This window comes from Coffea arabica, chromosome 6c (assembly GCF_036785885.1).
Source record: "Coffea arabica cultivar ET-39 chromosome 6c, Coffea Arabica ET-39 HiFi, whole genome shotgun sequence".
Taxonomy (NCBI): Eukaryota; Viridiplantae; Streptophyta; class Magnoliopsida; order Gentianales; family Rubiaceae; genus Coffea; species Coffea arabica.
In genome coordinates this window covers 6,884,106-6,906,502 of record NC_092320.1, presented here as the reverse complement: position 1 = coordinate 6,906,502, position 22,397 = coordinate 6,884,106, and the positions used below count along the sequence as shown (strand labels likewise).

The following is a 22,397-nucleotide window of genomic DNA, read 5'->3' as shown; positions in this document are numbered from 1 at the left end:
AAAATTTATTTCGTTCTTTCCCTTTATCTTACGAGTTTATATTATGTAGTTATTTTTTAATTAGTATTCTTCCCCTTCAATTTTTTTGGCATGATTTTGTTCCGTTTTGGACTACTGCAACTTTCCATTGCCATAACCTAACGTTAATATATTTCCAATTTAATTCCTACCAATATCTATCTTCCAGATGAACAAATGAAAATCATTCTTAATGACATTCCATTAATTACTTCCCGCGGCGGGGGGGGGGGGGGGGGGGGGGGGAATTTGATGGGCAAGTATTGCGATGGATTCTTAATGCCACGAATGGGTGCATGCAATTACATATATGGTTTTAATTTCAACAACATACACAATAATAAGTTATCTAGACAATATTAGTCAAGGTTATTTTTTCCATCGCAGCCAATCATTCACGATTAAAACATCCACGCCCAAAGAGCCATAATTCTTAATTTCGTCTATTAACTTGTTTTAAGTATACTAACCCATTGCATAAATTAGATAACTGTATTAGAATATATGCGTGCCGTTTAATGTTAAAGTTTTTAAATAGAACGTTACGTCAGTTAATACAACGTATAATTTATTACGAGCATTATAATCAAGTTCTAAGTTAAAGTTTTTAAACAAAGCGATACATTAATTAATGTGACGTGTGAACTATTACAACCATTATAATTTTAAGTTCGTAAATAAAGCGATACATAATTCAAAGCGATTTATTCCAACTATTAATCTGCATCTGGCCAATCCCACATGTCTCAAATGTACAAGCATTATTGATGAAACAAAAATATTTCCAAAAGTGGATCAACCGAAATCATATTGAATAAGACAGATCACTAATTATGCAAATATTTCTCTGGTAAGTAATAAATATAAAAGTAATGCAAAAATTACTAGCATTTTCACACCCTGTCTAGGTTACTCCCTTAAAAACTTTCTCTTATCAAGGGGGAATAAAAAATAATTGGAACCGCCAATAATTTTCGGGTTGCAATTTTATACGCAAATAAATACGGAAAATACGGAAAGTCCCCAAGTCTGTACAGCAAAAGCCGTAGACGACGTGGACAAGTCATTGACACAGCAGAGATTCTTTAACCCGGGCTCCACTTCCACTCCTCTACTTTACCAACCAGAGAGATTCTCTTCTAAATTTCACTCTTTTCTTTCCCCATTTTCTCTCCAGGCTCACGAGCTCTTGGCTACAGAGCGCGAAATAATAAATTTATATATATATAAAAAAAAAAAAGAATACGCAGAACACTTGCTTATTAGTATACACACTACTTAAGAAGGAAGGAAAGACCTGACATTTCTGGAAGGAAAAAAAATGAAGAAGGGAAGGAAAGACTTTTAAAAAGGGAGCTGGGGGTGGGAGTGGTGGGAAAGTCAAGAGAAGTCAAGGCCTTTTTGTACTCATTCTACTCTGTGCAGCAATTCTTGCCACACCGCCCTGATCGCCGCCATGGACGGCTGCCAGTCCACTAATGTGAATGGTTCCGCCGCTGCAGTGAGAAATTTTGCGGCCCCTTTTGTAGCCAATGGGACTGCCGAGACAACTTCAGTGACCACGGAGCGCTTTTCAAGTCTGTCTCTTGGTGATGATGGAGGAGACTTCTCCGTTCAGCCTCAAGACAAACCAGAGAAAGACCCCAGAAAGATTGCCAGAAAGTACAGCCTTTTTCTCTGCTTTGTGTTGCATGTTACTGCATTTTGCTTCGTGGGTTTCCTTTTTCTTGAAGAAATTTCTCTTGCATGATGTGTTTTATTCTATTTTGTTTTGTGTTTCTTTGTTCTCTTTCCCTCGAGTATCTTCTTTGATCCATTATTTGTGTTTGCTTCATTGTTTTGTGGGACTACCGAGAAAAATGGTAAATATAGAGGTTACTCTTACGATTTTCTGTTGAGAATTGGGTTCAGGTGTCTGCATTTACATTTCTTATTGCTTCCTTTGATACCATTAAGTCGTCTTTTCTCTTTGCATGTCGCTAGGACTTGAGGTAGTTGGAGAGACCACATTTATTCGGGTTTTCTTCTCCTTCTTATTCCTGTTTGTGGTGTCAATACGATTTTGCTTTTCCGTAGTCTCATTCTATTAGTGTTTGAGCCTGTGCTCATGAAATAAGATGACAAGTGGACAATAGTTTAAGAGGGAATATCTTATGTTGTTTGTCACCAATCTAAAGAAGAAGTGAAAATTTCCAAGGAAGATGCACAGGCCAGTGCATAGGGTCTTAGTTTTGCGGCTCAGAACAAGAATTCTGCCTGTCGACTCCTTTGCTTTCCTACTTCGGCTAGAAACAGAAAAGTGATATGTAGGATTCAGTGCATTTTTTGTTTTCATACTATCTGAGTTATTTGACTTATGTGCTCAAATCTCCGTTTTTACTCTGCCTATGCTTTTCTAGTGCAAGTGTAAATATCTTAATCTGCGGGCATCTCTTTTACTGCATGAATCAAATTGAAAACCACGAAGGCTTGAATAAACATAGAGCTAGAAGAGATTAAGTCTGAGGAACTAACTGAGCTAGCCTCACCCTGCCAATCCTGTCTGATTTCCAGAACTTGAGATTTCGTATTTGTGAAAAAGGTTGATTCTTTTGTTTTAGCCAGATGCATCCTGAACAGTAAATTCGGAGTATGCAATTTTGGGTTAGAGTGTACCTTATGGCATTGTCGTGTGTTCTGCTTATGATCTATTTGCAAACAATTGGCTCCAGAAAATTGCATTTTTGTACTTGTCTGCTACCTAATTCTGTACATTTTGTTTTCCATTCACATTGTACTGGCAAAACTCTTGTCCTGATTTCCATATTTTTGCAAAAACTTCATGTTCTGGTGATATGAAGAGGTTAGACACGTCATCATTAGACATGTCATCTTCTAAAAGGTTCTTCAGCAGTCTGAGATTTGGCACATCTATGATCCACTTTTTTCCACATGTTTCTCTTAAGAATTATAATGTCTTACACACTCTGCGAAGGGCTGGTTATAACATTTTCTTTTTTCTTAAGTGCATGTTGGTAACAATCATTACAATGTTACACAAGGTTTTTTTGGAACTTCACCTTTCTGTGGAGCCCTATATAGTGTTAGCAATTTTGTTTGTCATTGAAGCCTGGCATGGGAAGCAAAAGACCTCTCATGATCTTTGAGATCAGAGAAAATGTCTTGGCATAATCACTAGTCTATGGGGGGAGGGTAAGAGTACGTCTATATCCTGCAAGAACCAAAATGACACCTTAAGAATATCAGGTCCTATTGAATTTACGAACAAAAAAATTTAAGACGGTTGTTTATTTATTTGCTTTCACAGGTATCAGTTGGATCTTTGTCAGAAAGCCTTGGAGGAAAATGTTATTGTATATCTTGGAACAGGTTGTGGGAAAACCCATATTGCTACATTGCTAATCTATGAGATGGGTCACTTAATAAAAAAGCCACAGAAAAGAATTTGCATATTCCTTGCACCTACAGTGGCGTTGGTTCAACAGGTTATTTTCTATTCTCATTGCCTTTCACATGATAGTTTTATTTCATTATGACGCTGTTTGTTCTTGGTACTGGTTGGCAGCTTTGCAAAACTTTTGGGAAATCCATTGTAATGTGATTGAATGTTGACTTCTGTTGTTTGTATTTAGTTTGGCCTAAATACTTCTAGCAGATTATACAATTAGTAGTCCTAATATCGGCTACATGGAACTGACTATTATTAAAACAATCAGACTCATTTGAAACTAGTGGTGATGCCTATTATGTAAGATATCTTGCAGTTTTAAGAGCATTTTGGTCAGGTTATTGCTTTATCTAATTGATATTACTTACTTGTACACACCTTCTTTCTGAAAACCCAAACTTCTTAAAACAAGGCTGCTTGATGGAGCACAAGCTAAGAATGGTAAATGATCAATACTTTTAATGCACTCAATTGGGTTAAGTCTGTGCTGGTTTTGAAATTTCTTGTCATTTCCTGATGTGCAATCTACCACTCTTCACTTTTAATAGTTTATTGTAAGCATGATCAGTTTGTTCTAAGAAATTTATTCAATATTTGGCGTTAATTTTTACCACTTTTCTTTGATTGAGGATTGTTCACTATTTTATATGTAGTTTCTTACCAATTTTTTTTCTTCGTGATTTTTGTAATTTGAAGCAAGCTAAGGTCATTGAAGACTCCATAGACTTTAAAGTTGGAATCTACTGTGGAAATTCTAAGCGTTTAAGGAGTCATCAGGAATGGGAAAGAGAACTGGAAGAGCATGAGGTTAGTTGATTATGTCATGAGGTACATTTCTGAATATTGCAGCAGGTGTCTTACATGATTTTAACTCTTGTGGCTGCTAGAACTTCTTGGTGAGCTCTATGTTTCAGTCATTGGATAAGGAAAATCTTGATTTTCCTTCTTGTGACTCTTTTTGTCTTCATTGCTTGTTATATACCACTTTAAAAGTGGTTGCCTTTTTTCTCAGTTTTTTTTTTGGTTTCTTTTTTATTTTTTTTGGTTGTTGTGGGGGGGGGGGGGGGGAGGGTTACCACCAGCCCATGCTGCTGCAAGCATGGCAAGGGTGGTTGATTTATCTTATCTTGGATCCTTCGCCTGTTCTTCCTGCTAAATGACTAAAATTTGTCCACATCGTCCTCATTTTGTACTGCTATAATGCAGATCCTTGTTATGACCCCTCAGATTTTGTTACATAATTTGTCCCACTGCTTCATCAAAATTGAGCTGATAGCACTTCTAATATTTGATGAATGTCATTATGCCCAAATTGAAAGCAATCATCCTTATGCTGAAATTATGAAGGTAATGTACTCTAAATATGCTTATAGGTTGTTTGGATTTTTAATTTTTTAATTTTTTTGGAAATATTCCCCTAACGCATTTTCCAACTACATTTGCTTGTCACATACATCACATTCCAAAAAGTGCTACAATTAGTTTTCTAACAATTCTTCAAAAATGCAATCCAAATGGAACTTACTCTCTACTTTTTCAAATTGGTTATTATTATCAGCAGCCTTCTCTCCCTGTATTTTTGCCTTATTACTTGTGTATGGTCTATCATAATGTTTCAGATCTTCTATAAATCAAATGTAGCAGAACTTCCCCGTATATTTGGCATGACCGCATCTCCAATACTAGGGAAAGGTAAATAATCACGTTATTGGCCTTTTCAAGCATGCTTAGGTTCCTAAAGATGTCATGAAAGCGCATCCATGCATTGAATTTTGGGTATATCCTTAGTGGCAATTGTATTTCTAATAATCATTTGGTTGTCATGTATAGTTTTATAGTTTGTCTATCTGAACGTAAGTAATATTTCTTTGTCATGTGACGTGGAAGTAAAGATGGAGCTGTTGATATTTGATCTGCTAATTCGACGAGGTTTGTTGGAGTGACAGTTAGGAAAAGATGAATTAGCGCATAGTTTCAGCTTCTGTTACTTTACACTGGTTCTGCACTGAGATATAGCTCCAGCCTTTTGTACCAAATAACTTTGTTTATCAGCAAAACTTATCAGACCTTATTTGGGGACACCTTTCATATCTAATTCATACCTGTTGCATCTAGTACTATGAAGTTTGTAAATCTGAAAGTGTTAATAATAATTACTCAATTTCGTTGTGTTAGCTCATATGAATGCAAATCATATTCTAGTAAAAGAAATGCTCAACTGTTATCGTGTTCTTTAAGGAGTAAATTAACAATATGAATTCAGACATGAAATTCTCATGATCTGCATGTCTACATGTTCTTTTATTCAATTTTTTGTGAAATTGAAATTGCAGTAGATTCGCAAATTCCTTCATCTGCGTGATTTCAATAACATCCTAAAGAAGTTTTCATCTGAAATTTTCATGGTTACATATTTGTCTGTACAACTTTATCTGAATTTCTACAATTATTTTCCATGCATTTGCTTTGCAAACTTCAAGAGAATTTAGACTCTTAGTTTAAAATCCAAGAATTGGAATCTTGACATTTCAGGATCCTGTGACTGTTTAAATTTGAGGAAATAATGTACTCTTACTTATTTTTTCTCCTTTTAATATTATGCTTCCCATAAATTTTTGTTTGCTGAATATTTCCTACTAATTCGTTCTGTCTTTCATGTTTTTCCATGAAATATGTATTAGTTATAATTGTGAGATGTATCCTGCAAAACTTATATTTTGATGCTTCCACCATATGTCTGCTGATGTTTGAACTTTGAAGTGGTATGCCTACTTCTTTACAAGAATACAATGTCTTTTTGTGAATTACCTTCTCTACCTTAGGATATTCAGCAACTACCTCAAGTACGAATTGGTTTAGTAGAAATAACTATGGAACATGTTGTACATATTAAAGTTTTACATTTTCTTGATCATATTGCAAAGAAAATTTGATTGGCTGTGTAATTGGTAAACTATGCACAAAGGAATCTGTCATGCATGTGATCATAGTGAGGTATTTGAAAGCTTTCTGTACTTGTTTGACTAAAGAAATTGCTCCTTTTTGTACTAACCTTAGTGTAAAATGATAGTACCTTAGTGTAAAATGATAGTATAATGTCAAAGTTGGAATGATTTTGAACTCTGTCTAGTGTTTGTATGGATACTCATTGCAACTTGGACTTATTCTTCTAGTTGGCCTTGGTATGATATTGGTGAGTGCACCGGGATCAGAAGGAAGAATTGTTAGAAATTTATGGTCTTCTTAGGTCACTAATTTCTATTTTTTAAAACTGGAAATGCAAATTACTGATCCAACAGCATCATCTAGTGAAAGATTTAGAAGAAGATTTGATGTTGATTTGAAAGCTCCAATTATTAAAGATCTAAGAGTCTTGAATTAGAATATGCATTTGCACTTTTTTGGTTCAACTAACTGAAGTTTCTTATGCTGATCTTTTGGATCTCATAACATTTAGGTGCTTCTGTTGATGGTCTTGAAACCTTACTACGTGCTAAAGTAAGTTGTATGATTAGCTGCATATTTTTGCAAATATGGTTTTATGTCTCTAGCATTAGCCATACAGCTGTGTTTATATACCCTTTTGTACTCAACATTCTGCATATTCTTCAGCTTTTCATTGTCTTCCTTTTTGATTCATAGGTTTATTCTGTTGAAGATGTTGATGAACTTGAGCAATTTGTTGCTTCACCTAAGCTTAGGATATATTATTATGATCCTACTATAATTAGCTCTTCTTGTGCTCGTATAAGCTACCATGAGCAACTTGAGATGATAAAGCACCAGGTATTCCACTTTAACATTTTAAGTTTGTAATTGTTGTCTTCTTCTTCTGTCTCCCTCTTTTTTTTCTTGAAAAAAACTTATGATTACAAAATATTGGTGGTTTGGCAGTGTGTGTCTGATCTAACCCGGAAAACTGGTGATCATAATACTCTTAGGATTACCAAAAAGATGCTACAGAGGCTGCATGGTAATATCATGTTTAGTTTGGAAAACCTTGGTCTTTGGGGATCTTTACAGGTACACTATCATGATGTTTCAAATGATGTTATTTTCTTCATGTATTGTATCATTCTTTATGTAGTTCCCTATAATGTTTATGCATATCTTTTTGTGATTGCTTCTATTTGTTTCAAATCACATGCTGAAGCTATTGAAAATTTTGACATGAAGGCATTAACTCTATCTTGTGCTACTTTTCAAAGGCAAGTTGTATCCTTTCGAAGGGTGATCACTATGAGCAAAATGAAGGGACAGATGCAGAAGAGAGTTCTGCCGATAACTCCTTATGTGACAGATACTTAACTGAAGCTTACTCTGTTCTTGCTTCTGCCTGTAGGAAAGGTACTTCAACAGTTTGCTCAGTGACATCTATGTCATTCTCGCTTATCACTATAACATTCATGGCTAGTTGATTTACATTGTTTTTCTATGCTTAACAACTATGTCACTGGATAATGTTGTTGAATACAAAAGAAACTTTTGCCTTTTCACTTTTAATGCTTTGAGATATAATTATGATATCATTTTGTTTGGATAAGCTGAATCTGTTCGATAATATTGATGGGGTCTGCTTCCTTCATGCAGATGATGTCGCACCTGATTTATCCCTGGTGGAGTTCCTGAAGGAGCCCTTTTTTTCAAGAAAGCTCTTACGACTTATTGGAATTCTTCGCACCTTCAGGTTGGTAAGCAGTCTTACTGTGTCATATTGAGAAATCAATTGTTGCAAAGTTTACAAATTTCTATTGAATGAGAAATAATGGAGTCAAACATTAGGGTCAGCTTGTGATGCATAGTGATTAAGATGGCATAATATCATCCACAAACAGTACATTAGCCCTGTATATTGATACTTTGAATTGCAACATTATTGGTCAACATTATTCAGTATCTGGTTTAGTGTATCCTTTCTGGACAGCAAAAAGCACTTCTCTTTCAAAAATAGAAAAGGAGAAGAAATAAGGAAAAGAAAAGGACATAGTAAAAACATACATCTATTTTTTTATAGTCATTTTTTGTTATTCATCTAATTGTCTGTTGTAAGTAAAAGAATAAATGCAAATTTACTTACCTATTTCATCTTTACTGATTTGATCTGTGATGTTTGTCAGCCTTAGAACTCTCATTGTGGCTTTTCAGGTTACAGCCAAACATGAAATGCATAGTGTTTGTCAACAGGATTGTGACTGCCCGGTCCTTGTCATATATACTTAAGAACCTTAAATTCTTGTCTTCTTGGAAGTGTCATTTCCTTATAGGAGTCCACTCTGGACTGAAAAGTATGTCTCGAAAGACTACAAATGCTATTCTTGAGAAGTTTCGATCTGGTGAGGTAATATACTCTAATTTTATTGTCACAGAAAGTGTTTTAGGAGCGTGCTAGAGTTTCCTTCTGTTTATAGTTTGATTTGTGCATTGGCGGTTACTTTGTAATTTCAAAACTAAAGTCGATCACTTTTACATCAAGTAAAGTAGGTGATTTGATGTGTGGATAAATGTACATATTTTCTATTTGGCAGCTTAATTTATTAATTGCAACTAAGGTGGGTGAGGAAGGACTTGATATACAGACTTGCTGCCTTGTAATAAGGTTCGATCTTCCAGAAACTGTGGCCAGTTTCATACAATCTCGAGGTCGTGCAAGAATGCCGGAGTCCGAATATGCCTTTTTGGTCAACAGGTGCTCTTTTGAAATATGCGCCATTAGCAAAGTTATTTTCTATAGAACGTTCATCACAATAATTTTGTTATTGCAGTGGCAATGAAAAGGAGATAAACTTGATAAAACATTTTGTAAAAGATGAACTCAAGATGCATCAAGACATTTCGTCAAGGAAATCTCAAGTAACAATGACTGATTTTGAAGAAAAAACATATCAGGTGGATTTGACCGGTGCCACTATCAGTTCAGCATCTAGTATATCGTTGCTTCATCACTACTGTTCAAAGCTTCCACATGATGAGTATGCTCTGAATGCTTTGCTTGTAATGCAGCAACACTTTCTCTTCGATCGTGAGAGTAAATATGAAATTCTGCACTGAATTTATCAATTGACTCTATCTGCTCAATTGCAGATATTTCAACCCAAGACCACAGTTCTTCTATTTGGATGAGGCAGATGGAATGGTTTGCCTTATAATTCTACCATCAAATGCTCCAATCCACGAGATTGTGAGTGCTTCACAAGTTTCATTCGAAGCAGCTAAAAAAGATGCATGTTTGAAAGCATGCAAGACTCTGCACGAAGTCGGAGCTCTAACTGACTATCTCCTGCCAGAACAAGATAGTGGCAGTGAGGAAACAGACGATAATTTCTCTGATACAGAGAACTGTGATGGTTAGGGGACATTGGCATATTGAAGTTATTTTGTCATGTGATGTTTTGTTTACAACACAGTTTAAAAATCCTAGTAATTGGAATTTTCTTGCAGATGATGATTTGCGGAGAGAACTGCATGAGATGCTGATTCCTGCAGCCCTTAAAGAAACCTGGACTGAGCTGAAAAATTCTGTTTCCCTTTGCACTTACCATTTTAAGTTTTGTCCTAATCCCATAGATAGACTTTACAGGGAGTTTGCTCTTTTTGTCAAATCACCTCTGCCAAAAGAGGCTGAGAAAATGAAACTTGATCTTCATTTGGATCGTGGTAGATCTGTCTTGACTGAGCTTGTTCCATATGGAGTAGTAAAATTCACTAAAGATGAGGTAAAATTTATTATCTTGTTGTTCTTGTTTTTCCATCTAGAAGTCGAAATTTAGAGGCTTATTCACTTGTTTAAATTTCAATTATTAGCTGGTGCAAGCAGAGAAATTCCAAAGAATGTTCCTCAAGGTGATTCTCGATCGATCAGAGTTTACTTCTGAATTTGTATCACTGGAAAATAAAACTGGCGATCCAATCTCGTCAACATCTTACCTGTTACTTCCTATACTTCTTAACAATAACAACAAGGTTTCTGTGGATTGGAAACTTGTTGAGAAATGTTTATCCTCATCAATCTTTGGTGCTCCAAAATGTGCTGGACATGATGAAAGTTCTCAGGACAAAAGACAGTTGCATCTTGCAAAAGGAATCAAGAGTGCAGAGGAAGTTGTAAACAGTTTGGTATATGTACCGTGCAAGGACACATTCTTTTTTGTTTCTGACATTGTTTATTACAAGAATGGATATAGCTCAATCAAGGATTCCAAGAATCATCTAGACCTCTACATGGAAAAGTAAGCAGCATCTTTTATTCTTTTGAGAATATGGGAACTTCCTGTAAAATTCTTATAATGTTACATAGGGCTGCATATATATTGCTGTATGTAAAACAAAGTTGATCTGTAATTCAGTATTTTTCTTGTGAATGTTAAGGAGAGGAATGTTAGTACAACTAAAATACCAGGGAGGTTAGTTTGATTGTTAATGAACATGTGCATGGCTAATCACCTATCACAGAGGGTGAATATACCAAGGATCTCAATCTGAAATTTATTGGCATCATGACAAGTTGTTGACTTTTGCTTAAAAGTTTGTGTAAAAGTTTGCACTGTCTTTTACTATATGCTTCATGAGTATGCGACTGTCTGTCTTTTACTAAGAATAGCATGTAAGAATTTGACTGGTACCCACTTAAAATCTTTATGCTCGAAATGGTTTCTTCATGCCATCATCTGTTCATATTCTCTGGCCTTTACAATGTCCTGTAATTTATTTCCCAACTATTTTCTCATTTCAGTTATTGATTATTGTGATAGGTTTAGCATTCAGCTTTGTTATCCTCATCAACCACTTTTGAAAGCAAAACAAGTATTCTGCTTGGACAACTTACTGCGGAAGAAAGGGTATTCAGGTAGTTATCATTTCAGTTTCCTAATTGAATTATTCATGCGAATCAAGTTCAGTGGTGTGACTCCAGTAATTAAATCTTCTCTGTTATCAGTGAATTGTGACTATCTCTTGTTTCAGCTTGTAGTAGTTTTGCAGTTTTGTATCGGAAGGCTGGCCTTGAGATTTATGTAGACTTTTCCTGAGCATTTCTATGTCATAACCACTAACATCTTTTCTTGAATGGTCCTATTTGAACCAGAAATGAGTTATTATTGATGAGCAATTTTGACATGCTGCTGACCTACAGTCGTTTTACCACTCACCAATCACTTGCAAGTTGGTAGCAGTTAAGTCATACCCATTTATGTTTCACAACCTTACGAGTTCGGAGTGAGCTGTTCTATTTCTCAGCACTAGTCTCACCTTGACGATGGTGGAAGTCATGAATTCTAGCCTTCTTATGCTTTAATAATGGGAAGTCTTTCACATGGTTTGTCTCCGTGTCAGGAGTCTATGCGTGTGGGATAAGATGCCTGTAGCATTGATGTGAGTGGGTAGGGATGTTTATATCTGTTGGAACAAACTTCAGAAAATATAAAGGACATGGATGCCTCATCTGCTGTCTACAAACTATAGAGCCATTAGTATGGCAACTATGAATCTCAGGGAATGCTTGATCTGAGGTGGCAAAATGATCCTTGGCAAGATCGTAGCTGCACAGAGTTATTTTTCGGCTGGACACGTATAAGCAAACCACCACATTCTGGTGAAGTCCTTGCACAATCTCAAAGTTAGTGTCACCTAAGCCAAACCTTTGCTGGTGGAAATTTAGCTGCCATATCTCTCTCCTTCCTCCATTTTTGATTTGCCTTCCTTGCAGTACTAGAAATATTCACAGCATGTACCTCCTTCCATCCTCTTGGATACTCATGCACAATGTTCCAAACGCGATGTGAATGTTTCTAGAGTGTGCTTCTCTCTTCCTGTTTCCATTTGTAAATTTTAAATCTCCAACATCATAGCCTTCATCAAGACGTCTCCACTTCAATTTGTTGGTTCCTTTTGGTAAGATGCTGCAGATAATGAACCAGAATAAATAGGTATGTAAGGAATGCACCAATCAGGGCTCTTTTACATTTTAGGCTATAGATTAGATTAGATTTTGATGATTTTATCTTTAGCTGCCTGTTGATATGGTTTTTAATCTACTACATGTGCTAAAATTGTGGAAAATTTTCTAAAGACCTGTAAGCATAGGGGTGCAGTTCTTGCTGCTCGATAAACATGGCTGACCTCGTCTGCTGTCATGACAAAATCTAAGATGGCTTCATTATGAACAATAGTGTTGTAATTAAAAAATGATTGGTGAATGAACCCCGAGAGAAATAAAAAATTGAACTACTACTTCTGGACTTCATTACATACTGTTTTCTGTCTTTACAAGGTAAATCATCACACTATTGCTAAATGATGACTAGATCATGTACTTCTTTGCAGCTGACTTTTTACTGTATGTAATTGACATCCTTGATTGGGCTTTACTGGTGTTAGGAGTTGTCGTAGTTTACGTCGTCTTGATAATGACTTTTGAGATTGAACTAATAATCTAATTCTTCTTCTTGTGTCATTCTGTTGTCAGCTTGCAAAACTTATGTAAACAGTCTGTCTTTCAGAACGGGGATTTGATCAGGCTAAGAAGTCTCTGTTTTGCTCTTTCCTGTTGATCTTTGTTCTGTTGCACATTTGCTTGCTTTTATTTGCTTGCTTTCTTGTGTTTACATACTGATACTTTGTGAGACCCTTCTTTGTATTAGTTTAAAGTTTTTAATTTCTAAACACTTTCTGTTTCCCCTTCATTCTCATTTCCACGTCATTCCATAGAAATTTTGATCCCATTCCTTACACGTGTCTATCTAGACTAAAACTGTACTTAAAGGAAATGTTCATATATGGTAAACACAAAGATGTCTAATCAGAACTCAGCAATCCAAGGTGCAAAGCTGATATATTATGGCCGTTAAAAACTTTCTGCCTGATATGGTTTTATGCTTTTTACGCAAGTAAATGAACCACTTTTGATTGTCCAATCTAGCCATCAACTAGAATTAGCTTAACATAGAACTTGGTGAGCAAGCATATGAACTCCTTAGACGTCGTTCCTGTTACAAATTTCGCAACATTCTGCAATTAAAGCAATGGGAGATTTAATTGATTCAATTACAAATTTCTGTTGATCTTCGGAATGCAGTGTTATTGCAGCTAACCTATAGATGTAAAGAGGGGTCATAATATGTTCTTTTTAGGTAGGTTATTGTCCTTAATATAAGAATGTTGCTTGGCCTTTTTTGTCCTTATCTTCTCCGTATAAAGATTTGATATAATTGAAAGACATTATGAGTGTCTCATTTATTTCTCCTACTTATTTTCTTTGTACATTTCTACAACTATCTTATAACTGTTCAACTGCTATATATATAGGATAGCTAGCCTTCTTGAACTCCCTGCACCACTTCCCAGCTTGCCCTTCCCACCCACCCCCCCCCCCAAAAAAAAAAGAACAGGACCCCTGACAAGAAGAAAAGAAAGAAGAAAGATTGATGAGAAAATGGAATGTTAAAAGTGACCTATTCTGAGATTCTGGATTGTTGTTTATCAATGTTTTATGAGCAGAAGTACGTGAGAAAGAGGAGCACTTCATTGAGTTACCTCCTGAGATTTGCCAGTTGAAGATAGTTGGGTTTTCAAAAGATATTGGGAGTTCATTGTCATTGTTACCTTCAATTATGCACCGTCTGGAAAGCTTGCTTGTGGCAATTGAGCTGAAGAACAAATTATCTGCTTCATTTCCCCAAGGAGCAGAAGTTACTGTTCAGCGTGTATGGCTGTTGTCTCTCTTACTGTTAGTGAAGGGTTGTGTTCATCACATCTAGCACTCATGTCACCTTCTCCACGATGGCTAATTTATAATAAGCTAGATACAGCATGAACATGATAAAAGAATGTGCTTTGGTGATGGGTACTTTGGAACTGCAGGTTCTTGAAGCTCTTACAACAGAGAAGTGCAGTGAGCACTTTTCTCTTGAAAGGCTGGAGGTGCTTGGTGATGCATTCCTCAAGTTTGCAGTTGGTAGACGTCTATTTCTTTTGCACAACTCCCTAGATGAAGGACAGCTGACAAAAAAGCGGTCTAACATTGTCAACAATTCCAATTTACTCAACCTGGCTATGAGAAAGAATTTGCAGGTGATTGATTATATTGAATAGACTTTAAGATATAAGATTGTATTTGTTGAAGGAAATTATCCAAAAGGAAATAAAAAAATAGAATGAAAAGAAAGAAGGCTTCTCTGTGTAGTTGATACTGGAATCGGAAGCTGACAGTTATGTGCACAAATTATGGCTGTGTTTTCCAAACATGCACTCTTTATTAAAGTATAATGGTGTTAGGTCATTTGATGATCTTATAAGTCGTGGCTTCAATCTGATAGTGGGCAGTGAATGTTAAGATTGGACCATGTTTAGGTCTTTTTGCCTTCATTCTACTGGTAGTCACTTAGGGGTCAAAAGAGGAACAGAGGGGAACGAGTTATCCAGTCATATACCAAAGAAGAGGGAAAATGATGCACTCTATTAATTTCTACTGAATCTTGAGTCTGACTGGTTACTTTGTGCATCTATGTCCTGCTTTGTTCGTTAATTGATATGGTGGAAAGTACTTGTGGCATTTCCTCTGGTATAGTGCAAAAATCTCTGCCTTCCATGGAGTATGTGAGTGGTAGCCAAGCTCGAATACCACATAATCACCTAAGCATTACATGGGAACAGCTGCTTAGGGGAATTGTTGTGAGTGAAACTTGTGTACCACTAACCAACCTTGGCTGATTATGTCGGAACATGAGATAGGTGCATACAGCATATAAAGTCGTGAAATCGTGTGTGTCAACTAATAACATTACGGGAAGGAGAAAAAGATGTCTGTGTTGGTCAATCAGAATGTGTCCTATAGTTGCTCGCTTGGAAGTGTGAAATTGAAGTTTATGAAGAGGTTCTTGTTTTCATTCTCACCTAAAATTTGAATGTGACTGACTTACAGTTAAGAACGGAGCAAACACCAGTCATGGGCTATTTTGGTTTTTAGAATTAAGCGTGCATCATTATATATGCAAGTCTGATCATGTATTTATGAAGCATAAGATTGTAACTATTCTGTAACCTACTGCTTTTACAAATTGAACAATCCTATCTTGCTTTATTTATTTATTTGTTTTTCACATTCTTCTGATCTGTATTTTACCATTTTCAAGGCAGAAAACTTGAAGAAATATAAAATTTACTAGTAACTATTGCCTTGTCTAGATTTTTATAAGTTTGAAGCTGAAATACTTAGCATTGGGCATTGCTTTAGCGAAACAGATAATTTAACCTTCTTTTATACCTATTTATTGATTTGAGATAGGAGGAGCTTACTTTAACAAATTATTGCTTTCTCAAAATAACAAGTTCTTCATTTGGATTATTCTTCATAATTGCTTTTGATGTCTGTGCATATTTCAGGTATATATACGTGATCAATCATTTGAACCCAACCAATTCTTCGCTGTGGGTCGTCCTTGTCCTGTAATTTGCAGCAAGCAAACAGAAAATGCAATACACTCTCATGCAAGTTCGGTGAATGATGTAAATACTGAGGTTCGATGCAGCAAATGTCATCATTGGTTGTACAAGAAAACCATTGCTGATGTGGTTGAGGCTCTTATTGGTGCATTTTTAGTTGATTCTGGCTTTGGAGGAGCAACTGCTTTCCTCAAGTGGATTGGCATACAAATTGATTTTGAAGAGTCACAACTTCTTAAAATCTTCAATGAAAGCAAAAACTTTCTCCCTTTAGCCAATCAGATAAATATAACTGCCCTTGAGAATCTACTAGGGTATAAGTTTAGGCATAAAGGTTTGCTCATTCAGGCATTTGTCCACCCTTCCTACAACAACCACTTGGGAGGTTGCTACCAAGTAAGTATTGCAATTTTATCAACTTTGGTTACGTGTTGTTTAGTCATATCTGTTAACTACTGTCTGACATGTTTTGATACTAATAAGTTGTTTGACCCAGAGACTTGAGTTTCTTGGAGATGCCATGTTGGATTATCTGATTACATCCTATTTATACTCAGTGTATCCCAAATTGAAGCCTGGTCAACTGACAGATTTGAGATCTGCATCTGTGAATAATACTTCATTTGCTGACATTGCTATTCATTGCTCCTTCCATGAATTTATCATTTGTGATTCTAGTGCACTCTCCAAGTCTATGGAGCAATATGTCAGCTTCACACAAACAACAGAAAGAGGACAGATTGACGAGCCAACTTGTCCAAAGGTGATGCTAAACGTCATTATTTCATGCATTGTAAAGTCAATTCGCCGCACATGGCCTCTGTATAAATCATTTAAAATTTTCTTCTAGTATTTGTTGGAAATTTATTGACATTTTAATGGAGAGTGGCTATAGCAACCATGACTATTTAGATTTTAGAATAAATGTTTTAAATCAGATGGAAAAAAGATAAACAAAGAAGTCAAAAAGGAATCAGGAGACTATGTACTGATCAAGAAAAACAAAAGATTAGGATCTGATTAGGGACCACTGCTCATGTTCTATAGTCAGATAGTCAAATTGATACTTTAATAATTAATTTGTAAAGAAATATGTACCACATCCATGAAGCATAAGGGGAGCTCCTTTTTCTTTTAACATCTGTTTTTAAAAAAATATATATAAATACTGAAGACCCTGTGATCTTAAAGTGCAGTCATAGGGACTTTCAACTGTCCTTTTTAGGCTTATTATACTGTGGTAAACTGAAGTACTTAACTGTTGCATATTAACTTTAAGCTTTAATGAATGTTCTGAATTTGCATAGCTTATTTCTTTGTGATACCTTTTCTTCTAAGATAGTGTGAATATTAAATTTCTTATAGTTGTGTGCAATCATTGAAAATTTCAAATGTGTCTTTTTTATCCACATTTTAACCGCTGAAATTTCTCGACTCTCTTTGCTATTCCTCACTATTCTGGAAAACCAGCCTTTCTGTGCACTACTCTGGCCCATGCTTTTCTTTAGTAGAGGAGCAATCAAATTAAGTAGATTGAAAATTGTATTGACATACTTTGAATTGCAATTAGGACTTATGACCAATATCGGAATTCTTTTCTTTTTGCACATTCAGTGCAGTTTTAAGTCTAGTAGTTTCCTGCATGGAAAATTTTGACTACTCAAAACCTTAAATATGATTGGAATAAGGATCAAAACCTTGATGCTTGGAAGTTGAAAGGATATATGGCTGACTTCTAATATATTAGTGTTCTTTCTTCCTCTTCTTTTTATTTCTTGTCTTTGTATAATGGAAGGGCACACCCGCAAATCGGTCAGCTACTTCCAGGTGCTTAGACCACACCAGAAGACCCACAACCCTGGTTGCCCAACTTAAGCTTTGTGATGGGCCCCAAGGAGTTGCTCCTTGTGGGAACAGAACCTTCAACCTCATGCTATTGAAGCAATTTTCCTTGCTTATTACCGTCCTGAACAACCCCTTGAGATTATTGTTCTTTCAGTTTTCCTTATTGCCGGAAAGCAAATTCGGAATGAATATGAAAACAAACACTTGCTTCATCCAAGCAGTGATGGATGAAAATTATTTATGTGATTTTCTCAGCATTTTGAGGCTGTGAGTACTTTGTGGTTGCCAAGTAGTATGTGAAGAAATGATTTTGTGGTGGGAAATAGCTTAAAGTATTAAATTGCCTCTCTATATTTGAAGTCTCCACACTTGACCTCACTCTGGATCACCGTATTCTTTCAGGCCCTGGGTGACTTGGTTGAGTCTTGCATGGGTGCCATTCTTCTTGACACAGGGTTCGACTTAAATTGTGTCTGGAAGATAATGCTTTCCTTGTTAAACCCTACTATGAGCTCTTCCAAGTTGTGGATTAATCCTATTAGGGATCTTCAGGAACTTTGCCAGTGTCATGGCATGGATTTGCAGTTTTCAGCGTCAAGGAAGAGTGGAATATATACTGTTCAATCAAAAGTGACTTCAGGAGATTTGATTATGAATGATTCTGCAACTAACATCAGCAAAAAGGCTGCCAAAAGAATGGCTGCAAAACAACTATATTCACGTTTAAAGGTACTTTATCTAGTGAACTTTGGTTTTTATGCTACTAAAAGGTCACTATCGTGTGGTTTTGGTTCTCTCTCTCTCTCTCTCTCTCTCTCTCTTTTCTTTTGGGGTTTAATTCCCATGGCAACTTTCATACCTATTTTACTATGCCTCACCATTGTGAAATTTGTCAGGAAAACTAAACATTAGAGCAAATAGGGCATGATAATAAGTATATACTTTTTAGTTGTTAGGCTTGGTACAACTATATGTAGGTGTGAACTAGATATTTCAGCCTAGATTGTAGTAGCATCATAGATATGCTCTTGCCAGTCCTTAGAGAAGCTTCTATTAACTCTATTATGAGTCTAATTTAATAAAGGTTAAAAGCATTGGAGCCACCAATGTTAGCAAAGTTAGTCATCAAAGTCTTTGATGTGTCCATCTTAAGTACTGGCATATTTGAGAAATGTCTTTACAGTTTTATTTATATACTGGATTGAACTATAAGATTATCAATGCAGATTGAATTGTGATCCAAAAATACTTGATTTTTTCTGAATATGATACTCTAGGTTTAAAAATATCACAATGGAATTCCTGGATGTCAGGTGAACTGAAAGTGGTTTATGTAATTTAAATCCTATGAGTAAAATGTGGCTGTTGTGGAGTTCCTTGTAGGTGCTTGAAGTCTGGCTTTGAAGAGCTTGTTTCTTGTTCTGCTCTTCAGCGTGGTGTGTCTGTCTAGTGGTTGGAGGGCTCAGTACAAACATCTTTCTTGCTTCAATGTTTTAAATGGCCTAATTTCTTGTCTGATTCGCACTTGGCGAGCTCAATCAGTGATTCCAGACTAGTTTGCAGTAGAGGATATGACTTCTTGATTTAAATTTAGGTTACACTTCGTGGTTGATGGATCTTTTTAGCATCCATTCAGGACTAGCTTGCTCTAAAGGAGCCAAGGTTTACTTGTATATGTTAGTTGTGGTGGTTCTTCCTTCCTTTTTGAAGTTCATAAATCTTTTATCAATCAGGATTTTGGCTAGTTTTGAGCTTTTGAGCCTTTCTACAAGGTCATAATAGTGCTTAGTGATTATCAAATATGCAGGCTGGTGGTTACACTGCCAAGTCGAAGTCATTAGACGAAGTGCTAAAAGAAACTGAAAAGATGGAAGCCCAATTGATTGGATTTGATGAGAAGCCTTCGGTTGTTAATGCTAAATTTGACGACTTCAGGGTGCAAGAAGAAGCTTCTGAAACTGAAAATGGCTTGAAGGTGTATCCCCTGAATGAAGATCCTGGAAACGACTATAACTCAAGCCACAAGCACACAAGGCAGATTGTGGCTCCATACAATGCTTCGCGATGGCGGCCTACAGGGGCCACTAAAAGTCTAATATGCAATCCTGATTCACGGGAAGCAGGTACTAATGCGAAATCTTCAGCTTCCACAATAAACAGTTTTCATCTGTTGTCTCACTTGAATAAAAAATGTAGGTGGTATGAGTACTGGATCACCCAAGTCACGCTTGTATGAAATTTGTGCCACCAACTATTGGGGATCGCCTATATTTGAATGCTTGAAGGAGAATGGGCCGAGCCACCTGAAAGAGTAAGTGAACCTTTTTATTACCTCAGTTTTAGAGAAGGTTTGCATTGAGTAATAGTAAGAAATCTGGATGGTAAAATAATGGATGAAGTAGTTTGGATTAAAGTTACGTCAAATAATGTGAGTGCTCCCTCTGTCTCACTTCATACATGATTTTATGCCATCAGCAAATGTAGATATATGCTTTCAGAGTTATGGGGCAAATTTTAAAGAGACGTGCGTTTTGTTTATCTTGGGATTTAGCAGGGAGGGGCTTTCTTCTGTTAAGAGACCGGAGGCTGGAGATGTGCCATTTTTGGAAAGACAACATATAGTTAGAAGCTAAAAAGCCGTAGTCTTGGTACTCTAATTATGAGACCAACGACAAGGGTAGACCAATAGCCACTTGTAGCGCTCCAGAAGCCTTGCACCTTTCCCCTGCCTTCTGGTTCTTCCCTTGTGCCAAAATAGGGAGTTGCTATTATACAGTAGTTTCTTTAGTTTGATGTTTCCTGTTAATCAATCAACTTTATTTTTCTTGTTTTTTGTTTCTCGGGACAGGGAGCGTTCATATAGGTTTTTATGCATTAATCATGACACCTTTGAAGTTCGCATACCAAATCCCAAGTTAGATAATTTTTTGGTCAAATTTCAATCGCGTCGAAATATTGAGTTTGGCTATATGTTACAGATACACGTTCAAGGTGGTGGTGGAAATTGATGACGCCTTGAATCAAGTACTGGAATGTTGTGGGGTGCCCCGGCCAAGAAAGAAGGATGCTGAACAGAGCGCTGCTGAAGGGGCGCTCTGGTGCTTGAAGCATGAACGTTATCTATGGCACCAGAACTGAGGGCCCAAGGACCTAAAATATTCATTTTGTGATTTGTTCCCACGATTGTACATGAAACTGTTAGTACGAGGCATACATTTCCGTAGTTACAGATATGTTACATTTCCTTTTGTATCTCTATATATACATGTAAAATCAGGTGCAAGGGGGGAAAAAAAATTAAACATACTGCTTCATTCATTAATTTACCAAGTAAATTTTACTCCAAGTCCTTCTGTAGCTCTATATGTACTGTGTTTTTTTTTTTTTTTTTAATTATTTTCCAAGCACGGGAAAGATAGGACTTAACTAGAACACTTATTTTTCTCCTTCAGTTTATGTTACAAATTTCTTTTTTAACCTTGAAAAAACCACCTTATGGCATACATCTACTAGGGAAAGGCCGAACATTTGCATTGATCATCTAGTTTACAGGGTTACCACCTAAACTATAATATGAATGATGCCGTGCTACGGTTCTTGAGCATAAATTCTTTCTTTCTTTATACTTGTGAGTGGTGATCATTTTGACTTTGATTTTGAGTTTGGCTTTTTGGAAAGCAGGAACATAGGGTATTGGATTTTCAGACTTGTGCTCTGTTTTCCTATTCGTAACTTGTTGCTTTTTCTTTTGCTCATGATCCATGACTCATCCACAAACATGCTAATGACCCGTGATGAAAATGAAACTAATCTTAATCGGGCAATTTGGACTTTAATGATCTCTAATGATATCGGTTATCTTGATAGAAAGCTTCAGCACGATTAAGATTAGTAGCAGCGCGTTTTTTAGAGAATTAATTAGTACTAATATACTGCTACATTCTAGGGTAATCTTTCTTATTTTTCTTGCCGAACAATAAACTACTCTGTTTTATTTCGAAGAAAATACTAGTAGTTAGTATGGTCGAGTGCATGATGATGAGGATTAGAATGCTTTTGGTCTTCCATAATCAATTAATGTAGGGGTGTAAACCATGTTGGCCGAGGTTAATTCGTGGAGACAAGAAAAGTGCCTTATTTTCTTCAAAAATAAGCCTGCCTGCTTGCCCTACTAACTAAAAATAATGATGCCCATTCTGTGAAGTGGTCTCATTCCGGCTGTCGGGGAATTAAGTCATGTATCCCATTAAAGATGCTTATGATAAGGTCTTGTACGCCTTGTTTGGATGGTAGTTTTTCGCACAAAATTTTTTTTGTTAATATATTTTTAATTAATTTTTTCCCTCGTATACTATAAATCAAATTATTATAATATATTTTTATAAATAGCAGCAATCCAAACTAGCTACTGGGTGTGCCTTTTTTTTTGGTTCCTCTCCTCCCTCCCTCCTTCTTTTCTATTAAAAAAAAAAAAAAAATTCAATGAATTCGATTCTGATTATCATTACAAGAAGTTAGAATATGACTTCAAAACCATGGCTTCGACTTCAATCAAAATATATCTCTAAAATTATAGGTCACTGATATGAATTCTTACAAATTACGTATCAATACAATCTTTCAATCCAATTCTCACGTTTATCGCAAGATT

General features: G+C 36.1%; 1 protein-coding gene across 5 annotated transcripts; it reads left to right on the top strand.

Moving 5' to 3' along the window:
* Positions 1 to 1,128: 1,128 nt before the first annotated feature.
* On the top strand, positions 1,129 to 21,092 carry LOC113692701 (dicer-like protein 4). 5 transcript variants are annotated; one of them, XM_072052487.1, is made up of 25 exons: positions 1,130 to 1,680; positions 3,326 to 3,503; positions 4,163 to 4,273; positions 4,673 to 4,813; positions 5,086 to 5,158; positions 6,924 to 6,964; positions 7,109 to 7,252; positions 7,361 to 7,489; positions 7,675 to 7,813; positions 8,057 to 8,153; positions 8,612 to 8,804; positions 8,992 to 9,152; positions 9,229 to 9,435; positions 9,548 to 9,810; positions 9,905 to 10,179; positions 10,268 to 10,692; positions 11,215 to 11,309; positions 13,958 to 14,163; positions 14,321 to 14,530; positions 15,842 to 16,297; positions 16,398 to 16,664; positions 18,149 to 18,475; positions 19,554 to 19,869; positions 19,943 to 20,057; positions 20,301 to 20,750. In XM_072052487.1, exons 1-25 carry the CDS (start codon positions 1,475 to 1,477, stop codon positions 20,377 to 20,379), a joined length of 4,854 nt encoding a protein of 1,617 aa, XP_071908588.1. In that variant the 5' UTR covers positions 1,130 to 1,474; the 3' UTR covers positions 20,380 to 20,750. The 5 variants fall into 5 exon arrangements, 4 of the variants coding, with proteins under 4 accessions (XP_071908588.1, XP_071908589.1, XP_027066996.1 ...); XM_027211195.2 differs by having other exon boundaries at positions 1,131 to 1,680; positions 20,725 to 21,092; XR_003449023.2 differs by lacking the exons at positions 19,943 to 20,057; positions 20,301 to 20,750 and having other exon boundaries at positions 1,129 to 1,680; positions 18,149 to 18,201; positions 18,299 to 18,475; positions 19,554 to 19,711.
* Positions 21,093 to 22,397: the final 1,305 nt, after the last annotated feature.